The sequence below is a fragment of the Paroedura picta genome, chromosome 3, assembly GCF_049243985.1.
Source record: "Paroedura picta isolate Pp20150507F chromosome 3, Ppicta_v3.0, whole genome shotgun sequence".
Classification (NCBI taxonomy): domain Eukaryota; kingdom Metazoa; phylum Chordata; class Lepidosauria; order Squamata; family Gekkonidae; genus Paroedura; species Paroedura picta.
In genome coordinates this window covers 85,031,683-85,055,635 of record NC_135371.1, presented here as the reverse complement: position 1 = coordinate 85,055,635, position 23,953 = coordinate 85,031,683, and the positions used below count along the sequence as shown (strand labels likewise).

Here is a 23,953-nt window from a genome sequence, read left to right as displayed (position 1 = left end):
TTGGCATCAATTCACAAACAAAAAGGACTCTGGAATAGGCAAGGAGAATGCTGGGTGAACCTACACAGAAAGAAGGTTTGGTTCTCAATGCCACCCACTAAATTCTATGGGATAAAACTGTTCCACTGAAAATGTTCATAGTCTGAAACTGTAAAGAACTGCATACTGTAGTAGAGATTGGGTATTTTGGAGATCTTCCTATATTAAAGGAATGCAGCTTTTTTCCAGACTGAAATATGGCACCTTATTTTTTAATGAAGGTATACAATATTTGGCCCTGATGGGTATATAGTATCCCAATGTCACAAGATAGTTGTGTAAAAGGAAAGTTCCTATTTGGTGGACTGCATCTTCTTGGAAGTCTCATCAGAATTTGGAAGCTGCCCGGCATTGGCTCTGGTTAGTATTTAGGTGAGAGACCACCAAGGAAGTCTGGAGTAACAAGGCAGAGGCAGGCAATGGCAAACCATAATTGAATGTATTTTGCCTTGAAAACCCCAACATAAGTCAGCTGTGACTTGATGGGCAGCCCCCCTCCCCCAACCCAGTCCTAGATACGTAGAATTTACTGAATAACTATTTAACCCTATGACAGCATGTCTGAAGTAAGAGTACATAAAGAAATAATCTGAGGAATTAATATGTATACTGGGGTGGCCTAAAATGTTTTGGGTAGTAGATCAATTAGCTACACAAAGAAAAAAGAAGTATAATTGGATCATCAGAATTTGGACCACTATTTATGATTTTTTTGTAGTGAACTGCAAAATATTTTCCCCCATGGCTAACATTTTCAATTCCTTTAATGTGGCAAAATTCTGCCAATGAGAAGGTTATTACTGTGTCCTTTTATGACACAGCGATGTATTGACAGGATTGCTTTAGCCCATTCCATCTGTTAATCTGCTAAAGACTGCCTGTGATGGCTGTATTAAACAAAAAGGCTGTGGACGCCAATTTAATATTCTTTTGGAAAGTCCAATTTTCTCTGTCTCTGTGGTGACTAACACAGCACATATTTATCCATCTGTCTCCTGTCTGGGAGAAGCTGAGGTCAGCTTTCTCAGTGTGAAATCATCTGGACTGTGTTGATTGCCTTTGGAAAACATTTTTTTCCTTGGTTAATTTCCTTTACTGTATCTTTTATTTGATTCTCCAGCTTTTATGGAAGAAAACGAAATGGCTTGTGCAAATGTGAAAGGAAATGAAGAGATGGACTGTTTATATCCCTTTGGCTTTCCCTAAAATTAATTAATTATTAGAAGTAAGGCAGATGGGGCTCGGAAAAGACCAATTCTCCCCTGCCCCGCCCTCATTATCACTTCACCCTGACCTGGATGGTCAAGGCTAGCCTGATCTCATTGGATCTTGGAAGCCAAGCACAGTTGGTCCTGACCAGTATTTGGATAAAAGACCACCAAGGAAGCCCAGGGTTCCAACATAAAGGAGGGCACTGGCAAACCATCTCTCTACAGATGTGATTGAACAGCACATTCCACTACTACCATTATAACTTTAGAGGTGGGATCACTGAAGCAACCACAAAAGGAAGGGGAAAACTGGGTGGATAGCAAACAATGAAAAGGAAGACCCAATGCCACATCTTAGAACTCTGTGATCTATTCTGCACGCTCGAGTTGCTCCTGATTTTCTTGGAAGTCAATCAAGAAGCACTTGAACTGGTTTACACAGGGTTCTTCAACATATCTATTTATTTATTATTTATTTGATTTCTATACCAACCACCCTATGCATTCTTTACAATTTTATTTTATTTCCTTCTGCACATGGCTTATACAATGAGGATTTTCAAAGGAGGGTGCGTCATCATCAGTGGCAGCACAATACTCCCCTTATTTTTTTTTAAAACATTGCCTACAATTTCAACATATATTGATGGAGCATTGCAATAAAAGCAGGTTCTCTGAATTCTAAGTTTTCATTTTTTTAAATAAAAGAAAGTCTGTAGGTGGTTCCTTCACAGAGCTAAACCTTTTTCCTTCTATCAATGTGAAAGAAGCTAAAGACTTACTTAAAAAAAAAGAAAACTGGAAATTTACGGAACTTGTTACATTGACATATCAATATTTTAGGGTTTAACCTACTCACCCCTTTGAAATCACTTATACACAGCAAGTAGGAGTGATTTAATAATGACAAAAATCAAATAATTAAAAAGAGGGCTAGAGGTGGTGGAACAAAGAAAACAAATAGAAACATTATGCATTAGGAAAAAGCTGACTCAAAATTAGCTTCCAGAAAAAGTTCTAGAAAAAGTGGTCTCAAAAGAACTGGTTGGGGGGAGGGGGGTAAAAACTGAGGCAAATAAAAAATATAGGTAGGAATCAGGGGATAAACTGAAGCAATGTGGGACCAAAATCGCTTCCAGCCTAGCTTACCAAATCCTCTAAAAATGCTGTTATACAATGTTGAAGAGAATCTGTTGATAGTTTTCTTGCTGATTGATAGGCTGCTCACTAGCACTCGAGGCTGAGAAGAGTTAAGAACACCCATCAGCAAGCTAATGCTAACTAAACAAGACCAATGTGTTCTGGCACTTAATTCCTTCAGCTGCTGCAAGGCCAGGATGTTTTTCTGACGCACTAGCCATGTTTAAATTGGCTTGCACTTTTAATAATGGCTGATGGGAATAGAGGTATGAAATCATGAAAACTTCAAGTCCCTAATGTGGAATGAAATGGGGAATCTTTTTGAACCAACATCTTTAATTGATTATAATCCTGTTCTCCTTTTCCCTGACAAACTTCCAATGAAAATATTCTGACAAAAGTTAAGCTACTTCCTTTATATACTTAACTGAAATGAAACCTATTTTGTAGCTTAAAGAAACTGAATAAGTGTAACCTGATTCACACACCATTGTTGACCACAACTGACCTAGATACTGAGTACTAATGTCTACTCACAACAATGCTAGAATAAGAACATAAGAAAATCAGATGAGAAGAGGCCTGCTGGATCGGTCCAGTGGTGCATCTAGTCCAGCATCCTGTCTTCTATAGTAGTCAACAAGTTCCTCTGGGGGTCCAACAGCAGGGCAAAGAGGCCAAGGGCTTCCTATGATATTGCCTCCTGATTCAGAGGTTTACTGCCTCTGACCATGGATGTTCCCTGTACTCACCATGACTACTAGCCATTCAAATAACATTTGAATCTTGCAATGCAGTTCTAAGTTTATTTACAGATTTGTTCCCTGGTTCTCATTTATGGAATTCAGAGCATCTTACTTATAGTTCTCAATGTGGTCTCCCACCCAGTCATTCCTTAGGGCAGATTTACTTGGTTTTTGCACTAGAAGTTTATCACATACCTTCTGATGATTGTCCTAGTATGTTTGCATAAGATTGCAGATTGAGTAGTGTTGGAGGTGTCATGGGAGATGGTGGAATGGAATTTAGTATTCTAAGTTCTTGCAGACCTTAGTTGTATCCCCTTATAATGGTTTGTGTAAGTTAAACTATTCCAACTGTAATCAATGGAGAAACAAAAATAACCACCTACACCCTATATTGTCATGATGGCGCTTAGGAATTGACTAACTCTACACAGTCAATCATGGAACACCAGCAACAGTATGCAATCCCACCAAAAACAAATGTAAATCAGACGGGGCACACAACATAGATCTATAGTGAAGGAAAGGCACTTAGGAAACACACTTTGCCCAAACCACCAAAGGTGATAAATACTGGAATAACATATTGCAAACATCTGACACCTTAGAGCTCTTACTTGTAAATAAACACCCAACAGGAACCGCATGTTGACTCTGAGGATGCAAGAGCAACAGATCCCACATAGGAAAGAAAGGGAATAAGGTTCCGTAGCCTCCCAAATGCTGGTCTCCCATGTCTTCCTCAGTCCAACAGTGTGGTAACTTAACAACTTTTCTACTGCCACTGTCTTACACCGGCACATGAAAAATATGAAACTGCAGACAGTGTCCCACTGCTGCTCCCTGCAAGAGAGGGATGAATAGATTCTCTTCCAAACAGAAGAATCAGGAAGAATGGGCAACTACAGCTGCAGAGGTGGATTAGGAATGAGCCTAACCTTGCAAGTTAAGAACATGTCACTAGCTGCATTACATAACTTCTTGAAAATTCTTGTGCAATGGAAATCACTAAATAAAACATTAAAAGACATACAAGTCTGTTGTGTTTTCTTAAGAGCAATAGCCTTTTTGAGTCCTGTTTCTATTTAAAAGTCTTTGGAGAGGGCATGAGATGACAGACAACCTCTTTATAGCACAAGATGCCATAAAATGCAGGCTCTTCTTGCCACACAAGAGTCAAAGGAGTTTCATGAGAGAAATCAATCCAGTTCACACAAGGAATCCATCATCACTTTTAAGGAGCCAGAAATATATCTTGCCAATGTGACACACTGAGCATAATAGCAGTGAAACATTGGGTGGAAACCATCAACCAACCAGGAAACAGATTTAAAAGTGAGGTTACTATCAGAAATATTACTTAAAATGTATACAAAACATAAACATTAAAAGGGATTTTGGAAAGCAGTTATTAGATTCATAAAATGTAGGCTGGACAGAATGTGAGGCATATAATACAGGGAAAGGGTGAGAGAACTGGCTATGTCAGCTAGAAAGATTTTTAAATCTTTCAAAAACCTCACAAAAGTGGGCAAGTAAGTAGCTTGTCAGTATATACTCAAACCTATGCAGTTGTCCCATCAGCTTGCTACTAAAAAAAATTATAGAGCTCAGCTGCTAATGTTACGTTGAAAAACATTCAATTAAAAATCTTAGAAAAGACAGACTTTTATGAAATCCTGGGGTTTCTTGATGGTCCTGGGAGAATTTCCCAAATGGTTGGGAGTTAATTTTTAATCTATTTTTTAAAATTTGTTAAACATTTATTGGGTGATAAGACCATATATGGTCATGTTGCCTCATCGTCCTTCCCAAAATGGCCAGTGTTGAGCCTGAAAGGGGTGGGGAGGGGGAGAGGCCCTGAGTGGGCGTGTAGACATGATGCTTTTCAACTATGCTCTGCACAATTGTGCCATTCAGGGTTTGTCAAAGCCTGAAGTATGTTTCAAGGATTTCGCAACTGGAAAAAAATTGAGAAAGGCTGCTTTAAAATATACTGTATTTTGTAGGTCTCTGGAGTGTGGCATAAACATATCCCAAATGAATGAATGAAATATTTATTCCACTTTGACCATATCCTGGTACAAAGAAAGATGGATAAACAGCTACCATACACGGGAAGAGAGAAAGACATGAGAAGGGAAGGCACTTGGGCTGCTCGCCCTCCTTCCCCCACCTTGATCAGTACTGACTTGATAGCATAACCATCTTTTCCATCAAACTAGATCCTTTACACACTTCTTTATAGAAGAAGGCAAAGAAGGCTGCTATTGAAGTAAAAGTAGAGCCAGATGACCATTTACCAATTGGTAGATAAGCCAGATGTTTGTATTTCTGTTCATACAGATGAGATTATCACACATGAAGAACAGATGTGTGGAGAAACTATTTAAATATTTCTCCCATCTTCCCTACAATTGTCTCCTTCACCTCCACTTTGATTACCTCCCCTGTCCTCCCAGCTGGAAGCTGAAGCAGCTAATCCTCCTTGACTTCTTGCTGCAACAGACCCTCCTTACAAAAAGAACAGCAAACCATGCATATCCTGTAGCAACGGTCCCCAAACTTTTTGAGGTTGAGGACCGCCTCCCGGGGTGGGGGAGAGCCGGCCGCCCTGGCAGCACGCACGTGTGGCAGCTGCGTGCAAATGCGCATGCACAGAGTTGCCATGCATGCGTGTTTGTGCAAGCAGGGGAGCAAACACACATGCGCAGCAGGTCCATGCATGCGCGTTTGCGTCAGCCGGAGTGCCGGTGGCTGCGCCTGCCTCCCCCCCACACACACAGCGAGAAGCTAGCTGGGCCGTGAGCGAAGCGGCCGCTTTGGCTGCTGCTATTGGGCTGCTTTGGCGGCTGCTTCACTCACAGCCTGGCGAGCTTCTAGCTGTGGGGAGGGGAGAGGCAGGCGCAATCGGCAGTGACCCAGTACCGAGGCCTTCACGGCCCGGTACCGAGGCCTTCGCGGCCCGGTAGCGGGCCGCAGACCGGGGGTTGACAACCCCCGCCCTATAGGGCTTCCTGAACTCTCATTGGTCTCCTTCTTGTGAAAGCTTGGGTGCCTGGCAACTTGCACAAGAAAATGATGGCTGAATTCTCATGAAAGCCATGCAAGGCACACACATCTTGCTGTGTTGTTTTTAAAGAGGCCAATAGGGAGAAAAGCATGCCCAAACCAAGGAGAATTAGCTGTTCTGGCTCCCAGGTAAAGATAGAGGCAGCAGAGGTAGCTGGCACTTTGAATTTTGTGTGGAAGGCTCGCTAGTGGTGCTGCACAAGGCTGCCACTGGGTGTTTGTAATGAGGTGGTTTGCCCTGCTGCTTCCTGTGACCCCCACGGAGACCGTTTTTAGTGACACACCCTGTCTACTCCAGATTTCTGCCTCCACACGAGGCAGCTGGGGTGGAAAGTTTCTGTCATGGGGGGGGGGATTTTTTCTCTTGTTTAGGAATACGGTAGCAATACTGCGTTGCTAGGCAAAGTAAAAGGTCCCAGATAGCTCAGTGGTGTTATGCAGTGCTGCAGAGTTGCCTAGATAATTTTGTGTCAGGACAATATAGTTGGCCTAGAAGGGCCAGATCTTCCCTGCCACACTGGCCTGCCTTGGCATAGGCCCCATTGGCACCCAAGGCAGAAACGGGGGGCCTGAATCAAGCCAGGCCCAGGCTGGTACCAATGTCATATGGAAGCTGGGATTAGCCCCCCAACCAGACGAATGCCGACCTGGGCCTAATTCCCCATGTGGAAAAGGTATATGAGCACCTTTTTCTGATACGGTCTCCCAATAACCTTTTGCTGGGTTTTAGGGAAACGAGTCTCTTACAGACCTTGGTCCATTAAGCCTGGTCATTCAAATCTCTTATATAGAACTCCATTGTTCCACAAAAGCTCACTAGGCCTCCCACAGTGCAAACCTGCTTTTTGGTGCTGCATTTAGGAATCTCATCTAATCTGAGCCATCCTCGATGCCACATGAAGTACCACATGTGCAGCACATTTTCCCACTGGGTACCACATATAGGAATGGACCTCTATGTGGAAGCCTGATTCCATGCAGAGGATGTCCTTGCTGAACAGGTTTACCTTATATAGTAAAATGAACAAGCACTGACTTCTCATCTGTGGCCTGCTAGGCAGTAGGCAGCACTGTTATCCAGTTTCTAATAACCCAACAGCAAAAGATGAGATTGCAAATAGGTGTGCTGAAACTGACTCTCTCCCTTCCCCTCCACCTGCTCAGCAGCAGCCTAATAACATCATAAAATATGTATACATTCAGGCTTGTAGAGGATCACACAAATGAGGAACAGGAAAGCTCTACAAGGTCACATCTGCCAACTTCTTACATCAGCTGTTCAAACTAGTTTTGTATATTCTATTCTGCAATAGTTTGTCTCCTCCTAATCCTTTCTTCCATATCCTTGAATTTTGAGGAAAGGATAATAACTCAGTTATTTTAACATGCAAACTTTGTACTATGCAGCAACAATAAAACATTTCCCCAGAGAAGGAATTTTCAACATTGCATTAATATTATACTTTTTATTAGGCTCATTACTCGTATTTATTCTTTCTTGTCAGGGATTTTAGTAAACTATTAGGCTTTTTTTATTAGACCAGACACATAAAGGCTAATTGTTATATTCAAAAGTACAAATAAAACCTCGTTTCAGAATTCAGAAGAGCTGCCTTGTCCCTTGTTAATTTGTTCAATAAAACACTTGTTTTATGGATTCATTTTACAGCAAAGGCTATAAAGTCATTAATTAACAGTCAAGATGGCAAGAAATTAGACAAGAGATAAAAATAATACATGGCTGTAAAATGAAGTAAAAGTCTGAGGAGGTTTTATACCTTCCAGTGTCAGCACAGAAACCACTCACCTGGGATCTCAGGTAATCCTGGGAGTGTTTGCAGGAAGGAGCCACTAAGCTAGGGCCAAAGAGATGGTTTCTTTCCTATCATTCCATGCTGCCCTTTCTCTTGGCTAGATGACATACATATGGGAAAGATCCATGTCATGGATCCTGCTTACATGGTGACTTTCTTACTGTTGATGCTGAGTGACCAGGCTGTCAAAATGCTGTAATAATGTTTGTGGCTTTGTTTATATTATGATGCTGAGTGCCCTGGCTGTTAAAATGCAGTTAACAAGGTATGTGGTTTTATTCATACTTTGGTGCTAGTTAATGACCGTAAATAAATAATCTAATCTAATCTACATGGTGACTTTAGAGCAACACAGGAAGAAGCTGCAGGGAATTAGTTCCCATGCTGCTGTGTGATATCCACAAACTGGAGAAAGTGTGTTTCATCCTGCATAAAATCACCATTGATGGAAAGAATATCTAGCAACTTCTTTACCTTCTTCCTCCCACTGCAGCCCCAATGCTTGAAGACAACATGAAGGGGAACTGGCAAAAAACTCATTCCCCTTCCATTCATGGAAATTTTCCACTGGACCCAACTCAGTTTCTTATCATTTATTTAGCTGCGTCTCCACAAATTATGCCAAAGGTGGCTATAAAAAGTATTAAAATACTAATGTACATTAAAACCATCAATAAGCCATATTAATGAAACAGCAGGTAAAACAGTAGCACAAAATACACTGCAAAGATCCAACAGGAAATTAAAATGTAAGATAAATGAGCAAGTCCTGTCAATCCTTTTACATGTGGAAAACAGGGCAAGAGTGATCTGGGATATATTACAAAAGTCCGGGGGGTAAATCTTTAGCATGAATTGTATATTCCAAATGTACCAACTCTGCAACTCTTGTTTCTGATCCTAAATAGGGTATTCCAGAAAATACATATAGTTTCAGAATAAACAATGATAACTGGCAGATTCTTGTGCTTTTTCTTTCACTACATTAAGTAAAGTGATGCCATCTCTCACCTTCCCAGGAGCACACATGGTTCCATCCAATGGAGGTCCCTTCTTTGTTTTGCAAAAATAAGGATTATCAGGATGGCTACACCATAACTGTTTGCAAGGATCAAAGGTACGGAACTAGAAGAAAAGGACACGTACTCATAAACTGCATTTAGAAAAAGAATGTTAATATCTGCATTACATGAACAAAACAGTTGGCAAAATATAAAGAAAAGGCTTCTTGAAAAACTTTAAGGTATCAACCCATTAGCAATGGTATTGTTGGTGATACAGAAGACTAGTCTTGAGATTATAAATGATAGCCACTAGGCCAGGGCTGGGTGGATGGGGGTCACTCAACCTTACTTAAGGGATCTGGCAAGTCAGTCCTGAATTTCACTGTAACCTGATTTGGAACTGCTACGCATCTAGGATTCAAACCCTGATGGAGCAAGGCAACCTGAATACTAGTTGTGTGTTGTTTTCCCCACTTGCCACTTATGATCAGTTCAATAATGTCTACTTTCAATCTCAGCCAGCTCCCTTGCCTCCAACCCACTCCCCCAATGGCTAGACACCACACACACCTCCCAAGAAGGCAATGATGAAAAAGGGCATGTGATCAGCATTCCAAATGCAGTATTTGGTCAGCAGGAATGACAAATTAGAGTCTGCTCTGATGGCTCTTAGGATGCAGCAAACATAGGTTCCGATTACAGATCAATACCAGCAGCTTTAGAAATTCAACAGCAGTATCTTGCCTCAAATAGAAGCAGACTGGAGATCATCATGGCATAGGTACAAGCAGAATCCTCCACTCACAGCCAGGAGAAATAATGTTTCTAATACTCATCACCACAGAAGTGGTTGAAATCCAACTCTTCTTGGACTAAGAAGCTAGACTGACTTAACAAAGCTTAAAGGGTCTTAGTGCTCATATATACATGATAAATGGAACAAATTTGTTACACAACAGGACCCCAAAGCCATCTGTTTTGCCCCATACCCTTCACTAAGTGGAAACCAGCTTGTAAAACAGTCTCATACGTCCAATAAAACAGAAATAATAGACAAGCAATGACAACAACGAGCAGGGTAGGTTCTAACTTGAAATGCTACTTGCTCTCCCCTCATTGTTGTTTCATACTCCAGGACTAGTCCATTCATATTGTAATTGATAGTTGCTTTAGTATACAGGATTTATTAGATGCCAATTACAAAACCCCCAGTATGATCCCCTGTAAAGACCCCACCTTGTAAAAATCAGGCACATGGGGGTGGTTAATTCGGATTGAGACTGTTGGGTAAGGAAAGATTAAACCTTTCCACTGTTGAAAAGGGATATTGCTTTGTCTCTTCTACAAAGAAAATAGAAAAGAACAATTGGTGCATGTAGGGAAAGAATCTTTAATATATGTGAAACCCCAACATGTTTCACATCAAGCGGGATATCACTTCAGATTCTCAATAGAATGTCACTTTCCTTCTGTAAAAATCTGTCTGAAAGAGCTAACAAAAGGGAATGTAGCATTCTACTGGGTATCCCTCTGAGGAAGCTTGACGCGAAACGTATTGGGGCTTCACTTTCCCTACATGGGCTAATGTTTTCTTTGTGAGACTTGGTATGACCCTTTTTTCTTTGTCTCTTGTACAACAGATTTGCTTTTACTAGCTATTATATAGAAATGGCTTTTAAACATTAATAACCTGTTCTAAATCTTGATAGTTAAAATCTAAATAATTATCTAAATAGTATAAGTATCCGTAAATGAGATGATTTTTAAGATAGTCATAGGACTAAAGCCACAATTCCCCTCCCTTTCTTGGTATGTACATTTAGGTAGACTGAGGAATCAGAAGCATGTGTGGAATTCCTATATCTCTATCTGGCCATTTCCTCCATTTGGTCAAGTTAGCAATGTTTACATTAAAGATTTGTTCAATTTATGCCAATTTACCAATCCAAGTCTTGAATCCCCTTAGTTAGACCCAGTTCTAAATTAGGATGTGAGGGGAATGGAACAGAAGGGGGAAAATGCCTCTAAAAGAAATGCCAGTAGTGATGTTCTACCAACGTGACTGAATATGCACAATTGCAGGGACTTTCCTGTTCTGTTCCATGGACAGCTGTGCTCATAGGGATTACTGACACATGTAGACACAACTATAGATCACATTTTAAGGAGGCATGTACTTTGAGGACAATTTAATCTGTATGAAACCATGCAGGCTGGGGTAGAAAAACAGCAACAGTAATTTTATCTAGCAACAGTAATTCTATGTGAAATAAAACAGATTGCTTTTATGAGTTTTTATGTGACAAATCGTTTATCTTAAAAGTGATTTTATACCACCCAGATGCTACTCTCAGGGCTGAAGATTAAAATGTAGGAGCTAGCAGAAGGTGTTTGCTTTCTTACAGTTTAAATCCTGTGACCATTAACTATGGGGATGGGGTGAAAGGAAACACATATTCGTGTTTTACCACTGTACTCTAGGAAAGCACCAGATATACTGAACTAGAAGCCCATTTCATAATACTAAATTCAAATGGCATAGATTTGCCCTTGGAAACCTTCAATGGGAGATAATCAATATTAAGTACTAAGATGAGCCGTCTTTAATATGGACTTCATATTTATATTAATGTTCACATTAGAAAGTCCCTATCAATGCATGTAGCATTGTACTTCATTATAGAGACAAGTTAACATGCTGAAAATAATTATACCCTCTTACTATAATTACACAATTTTTAATAGACAAATTTTGTGACACCTCAGTTTGTTCATATTCTCACTTCATGTTAGTTGGATACATTGAGGTGGAGCCCCTGGATCTGTTCCACTAGGAGAGGTGCTTTCCTCTGGCAGAAGGTGCCACTACTAATGAAATACCATTCTCAGGCTGTTTTAAAGGTTTTTAAAAACCATTGTAGGGCAGGGTTGCCGGCCTATGGATTGGACTTGGAGAAGTACCAGAATTACAGCTAGGGATGCCAGCCTGCAGATGGGACCTGGGGATCATCTGGACTTATAACTCATCTCCAGACTAATGAGATCAGCTTCCTCAGAGAAAATGGCTGTTTGGAGGGTAGACTGCATAGCATTATACTCCATTGAGGTCCCTCCCTGTCCCAAATCGCACCCACTCCCACTTCCAGCCTCAAAGTCTTCAGGTATTTCCCAACCCAGAGCTGGAAACCCTAATTTCAACAAATCTGTAGAGTACATAGATCTGTTCTTCGGGGGGGGGGGCTGGTTTTTGTCCTTAATGCCATAACATCTACAAGGCTAATTTTTGCTCAGAACTGGAAGAAGAACATAAGCCTGAAGAAAGAAGACTGGTTATAAAACTAGCGGATTGTATTTGCTTGTGTAAACGAATGTCTGCTACATGGCCAATGGTCTGAAAAAATTGAATGCTTTCCTGTCCAGAATGAATTTCAAGCCTGTATTACTGATGATTTATGGTAGTGTTGTGGTTTGTACTTTAAAGCTTTGTATTTGTTTTATTTCGATTTTTGTCAAAAATAAATTAAGATTTAAAAATAAAAAGGAAAATGGCTGCGTTGGTAAATGTATTCTATGGTATTGTACCCCACCCAGGTCCATCTCTTCCCTAACCCCCCCTTGCCCCCCCCAAATCTCCAGGAATTTCCCAGCCCAACACTAGCAACCCTATGACAGGTGCAGGTGCCAAAACCCTGGTTGAGGTACAGCAAGTTTGTGTCTACTCACAGCGGTGCACATCATGTAGCCCAAACCAAAATCAAAGCGGCACTGCTCATTCATTGAGTAATAAATTCCAGGCAGCTGAGGAGGGGAAGGCCAGTCATGGTCAAAAGGATCATCACGCAAACAATCATAGGAACTGTAGTGGGCAAAAATTACAGCCACAGATGGGAATGTGAGACTTTTGCGGTGCTTGAAGATTCAGTTCATATTTAGTCCAAGCAAAATAAAGGGCATGTTTTCTCAGAAATGAGTTTCACAAAGCACAGTTAATACCTTCTTCATTACAGAGAACAAGACATCACACCATAACAGATTTACATCTGAGAAAAGACAACATGCTGCTCGTATGTTACACCACCATGTTAGAGGGAAGACAAGGAATCATAGCAACTACCTCAAAAAAGCTATCTGCAAATAATAGAAGAAAAAAGTCACTAGAAATAGGAAGACAAATACTTTAATTATGTTTCCATTTGTGTGTGTGTGTGTGTGGGGGGGGTCAATGCAGTCATCCATGAATACTGCTTGCCAAGCTACATAAATAAATGATTTTCTGCTTGTGTCCACAAGTTGTAAGAATATATACAAGCCCAATGCCTCTCTAGTTTATTGCTCTCTTGAAAATGCCCAGGTTGTTTTCATTTTTACATTCATTAAGCTGTCACGTGCTCTGCTATCTTATCTTATCTTATCTTATCTTATCTTATCTTATCTTAGCTTAGCTTAGCTTAGCTTAGCTTAGTTTAGCTTAGTTTAGCTTAGTTTAGCTTATCTTCACCTCATTAGCGTTTGCTCCTCATATCTTAGGACCATAGCAGGCAACTCTTAGGCAACAAAAAGGGCCATTCCGCACCTGATTAAAGAAGTGGGAGTCTTACCTTCTGCAAACAAAATATTTTTGAACATTCAGCATTAGACCCGCAAACCAGCTGCTACGTCCTCCATTTTAAAGCGCTTGAAAGGGAATCCACAAAACTGGATTACCCCTGCCATGTAGCGCTAGCAGGATGAGAGCAGCCAGCAAGACACTCGCATGAGATACATGTGATACCAAAGTGGATGAAGTAGTGAGATTTCCAGCTCCAGTGCCCGCCCTTGAGCCCGCCTCCCTCTCTCTTAACCCGGAATGGGGCTTTCTTTTAACGGGGCAACTGATAGACCCACAATCGCCATGCAGAGCACAAAATAAACTTTTTCACACCAGTTTGCCTATAAATCATGCCTCTTCCCCACCAAAAAACAAAACAAAACAAAAAAACAAATTGCCCCCCCCATTTTTTTAAAGCTTCAAGGCTCCAGATGGCAAGAGGGCTTGCAGTAAAAGGAGTCTTATATATCTATGAATAGATGCATATGCGTTTAAACATAGAAGTCATTTTTATAAAAAAATTAGCTCACAGTCCCTTTAAAAGAGGGAGAAAGGTGATTGCCTGCCTGTTTTGATTGACAGGGGAAAGAGAGGAGTGTGTATAGCACATTCCCCTTTTCCGCCAAATCAAGCAGCCATGCAAAATGCCAGGAAGTGTGAAACAGCAGCAGAGGAGCTAGCAGGTGAGGAATTCTGGGAGGCACTTTTTTACCATTACGCCATTGCGCTGGCATGAGGCATTTTTTTTCTGTGCAGAATGGCCTAAATAATCTTAGGTAAAATTAAACCACAACAAGGCAGAAATTGTTGATGGTGGACAGTTCTGGTAGGTCAAGGGAGGTATGCTTGCCTCTTCTCAATAGAATCACATTTACCATCATCATCATCATCATTTTATTTATATCCCGCCTCCCCCCGGAGGCTTGAGGTGGGTCGCATAAAACCAATCCCCTAAAACCAATTCAATAAAAACATGGTACCCCATGTAACCAATCCTTAACAAAATTAATTAAGAGAAGACAAGAATGGCGGCAAGGTTTATCGTAGACTAACCCAATCTCTGCAACCCCACTAAAAAGGGGAGGTGGAGGGGAGCTGATGACACACACAACCACCACTTTGTGAGGGGGGGCCCAGATCTTCCTTGCTGCCCGGCCTTAACCAAAAGCCTGGCAGAAGAGCTCCATCTTGCAGCCCCTGTGGAATGTTGGAAGTTCCTGCAGGGCCTGCAGCTCTTCCAGGAGCTCATTCTACCAGGTCGGGGCCAGGACCGAAAAGGCCCTGGTCCTGGTCGAGGCCAGCCGAGCTTCCTTGGGACCGGGAATGACCAATAGGTTAGCCCCTGCAGAGCGTAAAGCCCTGTGGGGGGTATAGGGTGATAGGTGGTCCCTCATATAAGCTGGGCCCAGACAACGGAGGGCCTTGAAGGTCAAAATCAAACCCTGAACCTGATCTGGAATATAACTGGTAACCAGTGCAGCTGCCTCAGCACTGGCTGGATGTGGGCCCTCCAAGGTGTAGCTGTGAGGACAGTTGCAGTTTCTGGGTCCAAAGCCAGGACAGTGTAGAGCGAGTTACAGAAATCTATTCTGGAGGTGATGTTGCATGGATCACTGTGGCCAGGTGTTCAGAGGACAGATAGGGCGCTAGTAGCCTAGCCTGGCAAAGCTGGAAAAATGCCTAGCCAGCTACCGGCTTGACCTGTGCCTCGAGTGTTAGTGAGGCATCAATGGTCACCCCCAAAAGTTTGGCCTGAGACGTGATCTTAAGTTGCGTCCCGGACAGAGAGGGTAAATGCACTTCCTGGTCTGCTCCCCTATGGCCCAACCACAGGACCTCCATCTTGAAGGGGTTGAATTTCAGGCGACTCTGCTCGAGCCATCCGGCCACGGCTTCCAAACATCTGGCAAATGGTTCTGGGGGAGAGCCCTGGTAGCCATCCACGAGGAGAAAGAGCTGGGTGTCATCAGCATACTGATGGCAGCCCAGCCCATAACTCTGCACGAGTTAAGCCAGAGGGCGCATAAAGATGTTAAATAATGTGGGGGAGAACACTGAGCCCTGTGGTACCCCACAAGGGAGCTGGTAAGGGCCTGATAGCTCTCCCCCCACTGCCACCCTCTGTGTCCGGTTTTGGAGGAAGGAGTGTATTCAGCGCAAGGCTGTACCCCTTATCCCCTTTAGGGAGCTGATTACATTTCGTTTAAGGGAGCTGATTACAGTCTGAGCATGATCCAGAACCCAGTATTGCTCCTGAAATTTCAAGTAGAGTATGGAAAGCACTACTGTGTATTAGAATAGGAAAAATAAAATCTACATGTATTTTCTATGCTTAGGGCTGCCAACCTCCAGGTGTTACCTAGAGATCTCTTGCTATTACAGCTGGTTTTCAGGCAATAGATATCAGTTCATCTGAAGAAAATGACTACTCCTGCAAATGATTTCATTTCAGATTTGTATAGTTTATTTTGAGTGCTGCTTAGTTGAAAGATGATTAACAGATTTTAGGGGGGAAAGGAAGAAATAAAGGGGAAGCAAAGAAATTTAGGATTAGTATTGGGACTGGGAGCAAATGAGAAGCTAGCACAGTTATTGAAGTCACACTGAATATGTTCCAAGTTCCCCATCACACTGAGGAGGTTGACTGTGGCATTCAGCATCACCTGACATTTCATACCCATCTTCAAGGGCACACCCCTGTAGAGTCTGTTACAAGAGTCAATCCTCAAAGTTATAAACACTTAAATGACAATTACGAGATTCAGAGTTGCTTCCTATGGTGACCACACTATACAACTATTTCAACATCAAAAGATGGCATAGTACTTTTTTGTTAGCGATGAATTACATCTATTCATCAAAGGATTTTTTTTGTCCTGTTGTTAAAAAAATAGGATGGATATTCTATTGAATAAGTTTAATCTTTTTTTAAAAGACTGTTTTTTTAAGTACCATATTTTTATTTTTTTCATCTCTTCTTGCTAAAATCAATACCTAACAATATTACTTTTAAGAGAACTGACTTATGTTGAAAGCACTTACACTAGGAGTCTTAGTAGACCATACATTGAACATGAGTCAACAGTGTGACTCGGTGGCTAAAAAGGCAAATTGTATTTTGGGTTGTATCAAACCGAGTATCATGTCCACATCACGGGAGGTGATGGTACCGCTTTACTCTGCTCTGGTTCAGCCTCACTTGGAGTACTGTGTTCAGTTTTGGGCACCCCAGTTGAAGAGGGATGTAGGCAAACTGGAGCGTGTCCGGAAGAGAGCAACAAAGATGGTGAGGGGTTTGGAGACCAAGACGTTGGGGGAGCTTGGTCTGTTTAGCCTGGAGAGGAGATGACTGAGAGGGGATTTGATAACCATCTTCAAGTATTTAAAAGGCTGCCATGTAGAAGATGAAACAGAGTTGTTTTCTTTTGCCCCAGAGGGACGGACCAGAACAAATGGGATGAAATTAATTCAAAAGAAATTCCATCTAAACATCTGGAAGAAGTTCCTGACAGTTAGAGTGGTTTCTCAGTGGAACAGGCTTCCTCAGGAGGTGGTGGGTTCTCCATCTCTGGAAATTTTTAAACAGAAGTTGACGGGGAGGCTGATTCTGTGAAGGTTCAAGGAGGTGGCAGGTTACAGTGGATGAACTATAGGGTTGTGAGTGTCCTGCAAAGTGCAGGGGGTTGGACTAGATGACCTATGTGGTCCCAACTCTATTATCCTATGATTCTATAATTGAAAATTGAGAAAACATAATTATTTGCAATGCTGCTATAAATTCTGTTTTATGGCTTTTATCTCCTGAAAGCAATCCCCATATTTCTAGCAGAATTGTTTTATGTTTATATCCAAACTTCATACCTACTGTAATGATGATATGTAAATGCTACTATCAAAGTTCCAATCCAGAATAATAGATTCCATTTCATCGTTCTACTCACTGAAGATATCGGTTCAGCTCCTGCTGACTGCATCGAGACCAATGGAAGCGATGGAATGCAGCCTGGACTAGAGGAGCCATTATGCTTCCCATACGGACTTCATCCCCACATCTGTTCCCTTGGCCATCATGTTCCATGCCTAATCTATAAGAAAATATAGTGGAACAAAGTCTGTTGATGGGTTTTTCAAATGCTGTAACATTTAATATTCCCTCTTTTTTCATATTTTCATTTTCTCTGCTTATTGCTTATTCATGTATGTTGCTTTTCTTTTGATGAACTCAAAACAGTGTACACAGGATATACCCAGATACCTACCAGGTCCACACAGAACTAAAGCAGAAGGGGGAACAGACCTTTTCCAGGGCCCAGAAACCCCAGAAGTCTGATAGGCCTCAGCAATAACCTTATTACCACGAGTCAGTCAGTCAGTCAGTAACCTTTTATTGGCATAAAATATGTATAAAACATATAAAAATAGGGTTTAAAATTTCAACAAAATAATAAAATAGGCCATGGGGTTACATAACTGAACAGATCTTAAAATGATTAAATAAACTATAAAAGATAAAATACAAGGTGGGTAGCATATTATAAAAGCATCTTAGTTAAAACTCTGGCAACTAAAATTGTTACCTCTGGGTCTTTGTCAGAGAGCAGAAATTGCAAGGTCATAGATTTACTTACAGAAGGCTTGTTTCCCAGCAAAGCAACAAAGCTGTCATCCTGACACTGTTCATATAAGGGGCAATCTAACAAAATGTGTGAGACCGAGTCAGGGCAGCCAGAACCACACGGACAGAGTCTCACGTGGTATGGGATATGGTGGAATCTTCCCCCTAAGACCTTTGAGGGGAAAGCATTCATTCGTGCCAGGAGATTATTACCATGAGGAAAAATCCTGTACATCATGCTTTAGCATATTTATGAAACTTATTTCCCTGTACCAATGACATATATATTTTCTGCACATAAAAAAGTAGCTGGGCAACCTCCGAATGTTGACAGCATATTCACCCTGCTTACAGAGGGTCTACTGAAGGTCTTTAGAATCTTCTGTGATTTTTACCAGACTGAATTATTCAGTATCATCTGCAAACGTGCCATTGTACAGACCAGCCCTAATTCTAAACAATTTATGAACAAGTTAAATAGCATTGATCCCAATACTAAACATTGTGTGACAAAACTGCTTACCATCCTCTACTAAAAGAACTGTTAATTTATTCCTACTCTGCTTCCTTTCTATTAACTATTTTTTAAACAACAAAAGTAGCTGTCTTCTTATCCTGTGACTGATATTATTACTCAGATATTTTTGGTGAAGGAACTTGTCCAAAGCTTTTTGGAAGTTCCAAGGATGTCTACCAGATCATCATCCATGTGCTTCAAAGCCTGTTTAGCCACTGAATGCACAAGGAAGTGCACAAAGGGGGGGGGGGAGCTCCCTGAATGTGGATAAAATGTAGGAAGTAGTTTTTAGCTTTTCTCCTTCAGATAAGGAACTGACAACTCCCTTCTCCCTCCACCCCTATGATAACCACTACTGGCAGCAGAGGGTAGGACCCACCATAATGGCTTTAAACTGTGTGTAGAATGGTACTGGCTAAATATTAGGAATTTTCTTTTCACAATCAGAATAGTTCAGCAGTAGAATCAGTTGCCTCAGAAGGTGGTGAGCTCCCCCTCACTGGTAGTCCTCAAGGAGCAGCTGGACAGATACTTATCAAGGATGCTTTAGGCTAGGCCTTTTCAACCAGGTTTCTTGACAACCAGGGTTTTTTGAGGTTTCTTGACAACCAGGGTTTCTTGAGGTTTCTTGACAACACTAGAAAGGTTTCCTGGATGGTGGAAGTTGTTGTTGTTGTTGTTATTATTATTTAGATTTTTACCCCCTACCACTCCCAGAACTGGCTCGTGGCAGGTGACAACAGTCCATTAACCCCCCCCCCCCATAAAACACTATTAAAAATTAAAATGGGGCATAAAATTACAACATGAGGAAGAAACATGTCAGTATAAACAACTATCCATGCTCCCCATGAACATCCCCAAAAGGGTGGTGGTGAGACGGAGCCAGAATCTGATCCTAATAGGTTACCCAAGCATACTGCTGCCTTTAACTCTAGGGGAGTTAATTAATGGTTTTTTTTAATCGTTAAACATTTATCAGATAATATGACCATATATCGTCATGTCGGCCCACCCCCGCTCCCAAAATGGCTAATGATAGTTTGGAGGTGTTGGGGGGTGGGAGGTTGCTCCCCAACCATATTCTGCACAAGTGCCCCACTTCTGGGGTTTCTCGAAGCCTGGAGAATGTTTCAGGAGTTTCTCAACAGTAAAAAAACTGAGAAAGACTGCTTTAGGCTGACCCTGCAGGACTTGATGGCCTGTATGGCCCCTTCCAGCTTTATGATTCTATGATTCTATAATCAGAATACCAATATCAAGAAGGATTCAGAGTGGGAGGAATCCCTTACAGTTTAGCAGAACCCTCTTTCATCCTCTACCACTCACTATACTCTCACATCTCTACATAGTTCTATATATGCCAGGTGAAAGTTGGTTGATTAATCAATTGACAGTTCCAGTACGAGGTGAATAGTCTGATTCCCCTGATGAAGCCTGCATGAAGAAATGCCTAGGGATTTTTATACAATAATCAATCAATCTTCACCCAATATTTTGCCCTTTTTGTTCTAATGAAAGCAAGTCTATGAGGTGAGGGTGTTCTGAAGAGTTCTGTTGAAAATTCTGCACGAACAAACTATCTGTACACCTATCCATGTTTTCATTAGATGTGATCTTCAACTTGTAAAGGTAAAACACCCGAAAATTATATAGGATACAGGTATAAGAAATGGGCTTGAAGTCTGTGTATTTCATTAGCAGAAGGTGAAAAGGGCAGCCAATTTGCTGATTTCCTCTCATGACAGACCTCCATTATAGACACACACAATATGATTCCTGGTGGTCCTCTGACCACTACCACTACCATCAGATAGGATTTGTGTGTGCACAGCTGGCTGCAGGGGGAGATAAGCAATCTGAAAGTTCACTCCTGCAAGTGCCGCTCCACTCATGCTAGATAGGGCCCAAGCCTGGAAGCTTAATTGTTTTTGCCCTTGACCAAAGAACAATACACTCCTTCTGTCTGCGATGGTCATCCTCTTTCACTGAGTGCACCGCTTCGGGAGTGATGCACATGGAGTGGTGAGGGAGGTAGGGAACACCCGCCTCGCCAACCAGATCACCCGAATCAACCCTGTTGATCAATGTGGTGACAGATGACACAGTCAGATCACCCTCACATCCATGCTGTTCTAGCCTTAATCGTAAATAATATCCAATTCACAAACTCACCTGTGTATTGCAGTATCTGTGACAGAACAAAATACATTGAAAGTTGTTCTTGAAGGACACTAATATTAACAGAAATATTTGTTGTAGGTTTAGAAGCTTTAGTGCACTTATGCAGTTGCCTTGACAAGAAAAGCTTCCCCATTCACTTCTATGGAAGAAACAAATCTGTCAATGTCTTCCATTATTTTAAAGGTATTTGTTTCCTTGACTGAAATCATGGCTCTAGCCCCACCATCATAAATATATCTGGATCTAGTTGAATAGAGTGTTACTTACACATGTCCAGTTTCATGAGCTACCACAAATGCTGAGGAGAAACCATCTTCGTGGTTAAGTGTGCAACTTCGAACTGGATGACACATGCCAGTGACAGGAGCATAACCTATCAGGGAAAACAGAAGAATTAGGAAATATAGACTGCTTCTGTACAATGGATTGTTATACCTTAAAGAGCAACTTTATAAAATCTGTCTGGATTTTTTAAAATCAGGATGCTTCAACTGTTTAACAATATACAAAACATGACAAGTTCTAGTGTTGTCTTATTGAAGATTCTGAGAAATTAAATGATGATTTCCTAGTATCATCCATACTAGGACAAGAGACTTGTGGCCACTTTTCATTATCTAAAAACAAAATCAAAAACACACTTATTTTTAACAGCTATACTAGGCTTTCTAGGGGTTTCTTGACAGGATTGGAAATGTTTCCTGAATGTGTGTGTGTGTGTGTGTGTGTGTGTATGTATATGGATGTATGTATATGTATATATATGTATATGATTTATTAAACATTTATTGGGTGATATAATCATATATGGTCATGTCAACCCACCCTTCCCTCACAAAACGGCCAATGATGGGCCTGGGGAGGTGGGATAGGGAGGGGCTCTGGGTGGGCGTGTACATAGCTATGCTTCCCAACCATATTCTGAATGATTGTGCCACTTCTGTAGTTTCCTGAAATCTGAAGAATGTTTCAGGGGTTTCTCAAAGGTAAAAAAGCTAAGAAAAGCTGAGCTATACACTATTGCACAATATCTCAGTAGTATCTAAATGATTTAACAGAGAATCTGTCATGAAATGAATAATTGTCCTAGTTGGCTTCTTTCTAAATATTTTAAGAATACAGTGAAGACCGGTATGGCAATGAGATGACAAAATGAACAGTGGGTTTGAACAGTTTTCCTATGATTCAGAGTGCAACCCAAACTGTAACCCCACAAGAAATCTAATTCCGATCCCAATGTGCAATCCACTTGGTCTTCTTTCCTGTCTGCTTTTCCCCACAGTCAAATCTACAAAATCATTAGCCAGGAAAACAAGATTTAAACAAATGAAACAAACTAGCAACTTGGGATACAGCTGGTGGAAAAGCAGCATTAAATAATAACATTTAAAGCAGAAAGTACTCGGAGTGAGAGTCAACCAGTAAAAAAAACAGGAAGTACTAAACAGCCCTATGAATGGAGACGGAAGAGATTCAGAAATTATGTGCTAATGTTAAAAGTCCACAGTGAATGGTGAAGGAAGAGGTCCAGAATTCATGCACTACTACTATCAACTGGCAAGGTAAACAGACCACAAGTTTGGGAGGGGGAAAAACAATACAATTGAACTACCATTCTCTATCATGTTTACAGAGTGTCTCTTTGCAGAAATTGCCAAGTGCTTGAGGTTTAGCACTTCTGAAAATTATTGTGTGAAATGTGTATATGTATATATCACATCTCCTCTCTGAGAAATCTATAAAATTAGATTCCAGTAGCACCTTTAAGACCAACAAAGATTTATTCAAAGCATGAGCTTTCGAGTGCAAGCACTCTTCCTTAGACTATGAACTACAATCATGACAGTGGGAATATAAAGCAAAAATTAATTGTGTTAAATTAGTAAACTGTCTCACAATATCCAAATTCAGCCATATGATCTTTGCTAAAACAGCCATACAATCCCCTTGAATTCAGTTGTAGTTCACAAAAACATAGGAGAAATAAAACTGTCTATGTTACTGATTAATGGCTGTCATTTTACCATTTGTTGCTGGCCCCATCCGTCTCCACCCAAGTGGAGACGGATTTATTTGAGGCAATGTGACTGTAAGGTGATGTTAGTAATATGTAATGTAATTTTGAATTTAACTCTTTGGTCTCAGGACAACATAGTTGCCAGCACAGTTTTTCACTTGCAGGAATATTTTCACATTTGGGTGAAAATTATATTCCCACTGTTATGACGGTAGTTCATAGTCTGAGGAAGAGTGCTTGCACTAGAAAGCTCATGCCTTGAATAAATTTTTGTTGGTCTTAAAGGTGTTACTGGACTCTGATTTTGTTGTGCTACTTAAGACTCACCCAGCTACCCACTTGAATCTATCCTGAGAAATCTGTTCTTTTTCCAAAATTCTCATCGTTTTTTATGGCCAATCTGCTAACTTGGAAAATGTCTTTGTTTTGGTTAAGAATTAGAAGCTTGCCCTCAAAATAAAACCTTCGAAGCTGACAAATAAATATAAACTAAGACAATCAGAAGCTTCATTTGAGGCAGAGATTCTCAAAATGTAGGATGGGGTCCTAAAATAGTCTGGGAAACTGTCACAGGGGAATCAGAAGTCCAGGACAAGAGGAACAGGATGAGGAGGGAGACTTGAAGGCAAATGTAGCTTCTTCTACTGAATAATTTATGAAATGTCGGTGTTCTACAGCCTGTTGTATGATGATCCAGCAGTGATGTTTTTATAACAGGTCTCATTCCATACAGATCTTACCTTGCATTCCAGAGGGGCCAAAATCCTGCCTTGTGAGAAAAATAGCATGATCGTGATATTCAGCATGTCCAGTATCAGGTTTCTGTTGTAGGTAGGCCCAACGGCATACATTCTCTAAGCTCTGAGAAGGGTTACCGATCTCAATTAAGCTCATGGACTAAATGATTAAAGGGGGAAAAAAAGGAAAATGAATTGTTTTGAGTCTACCTATTTCTCTTTAATTTTTAAGATATTTAGGGTGACACAGGCCTGGTAACCAGCAGGAG

The 23,953-nt window shown here is 41.0% G+C and overlaps 1 protein-coding gene across 1 annotated transcript in view; it reads right to left on the bottom strand.

The window, feature by feature from the left end:
* ADAMTS2 (ADAM metallopeptidase with thrombospondin type 1 motif 2) overlaps positions 1-23,953 on the bottom strand; it is a 384,270-nt gene that overhangs the window by 55,910 nt on the left and 304,407 nt on the right. Inside the window, exons 6-10 of the mRNA XM_077326669.1 lie at positions 23,688-23,844; positions 21,198-21,303; positions 17,556-17,699; positions 12,750-12,882; positions 9,034-9,147 (exon numbers count right to left, since the gene is read on the bottom strand). Of these exons, the coding sequence (XP_077182784.1) occupies positions 9,034-9,147; positions 12,750-12,882; positions 17,556-17,699; positions 21,198-21,303; positions 23,688-23,844 (654 nt within the window). The remainder of the gene's footprint in view (positions 1-9,033; positions 9,148-12,749; positions 12,883-17,555; positions 17,700-21,197; positions 21,304-23,687; positions 23,845-23,953) is intronic.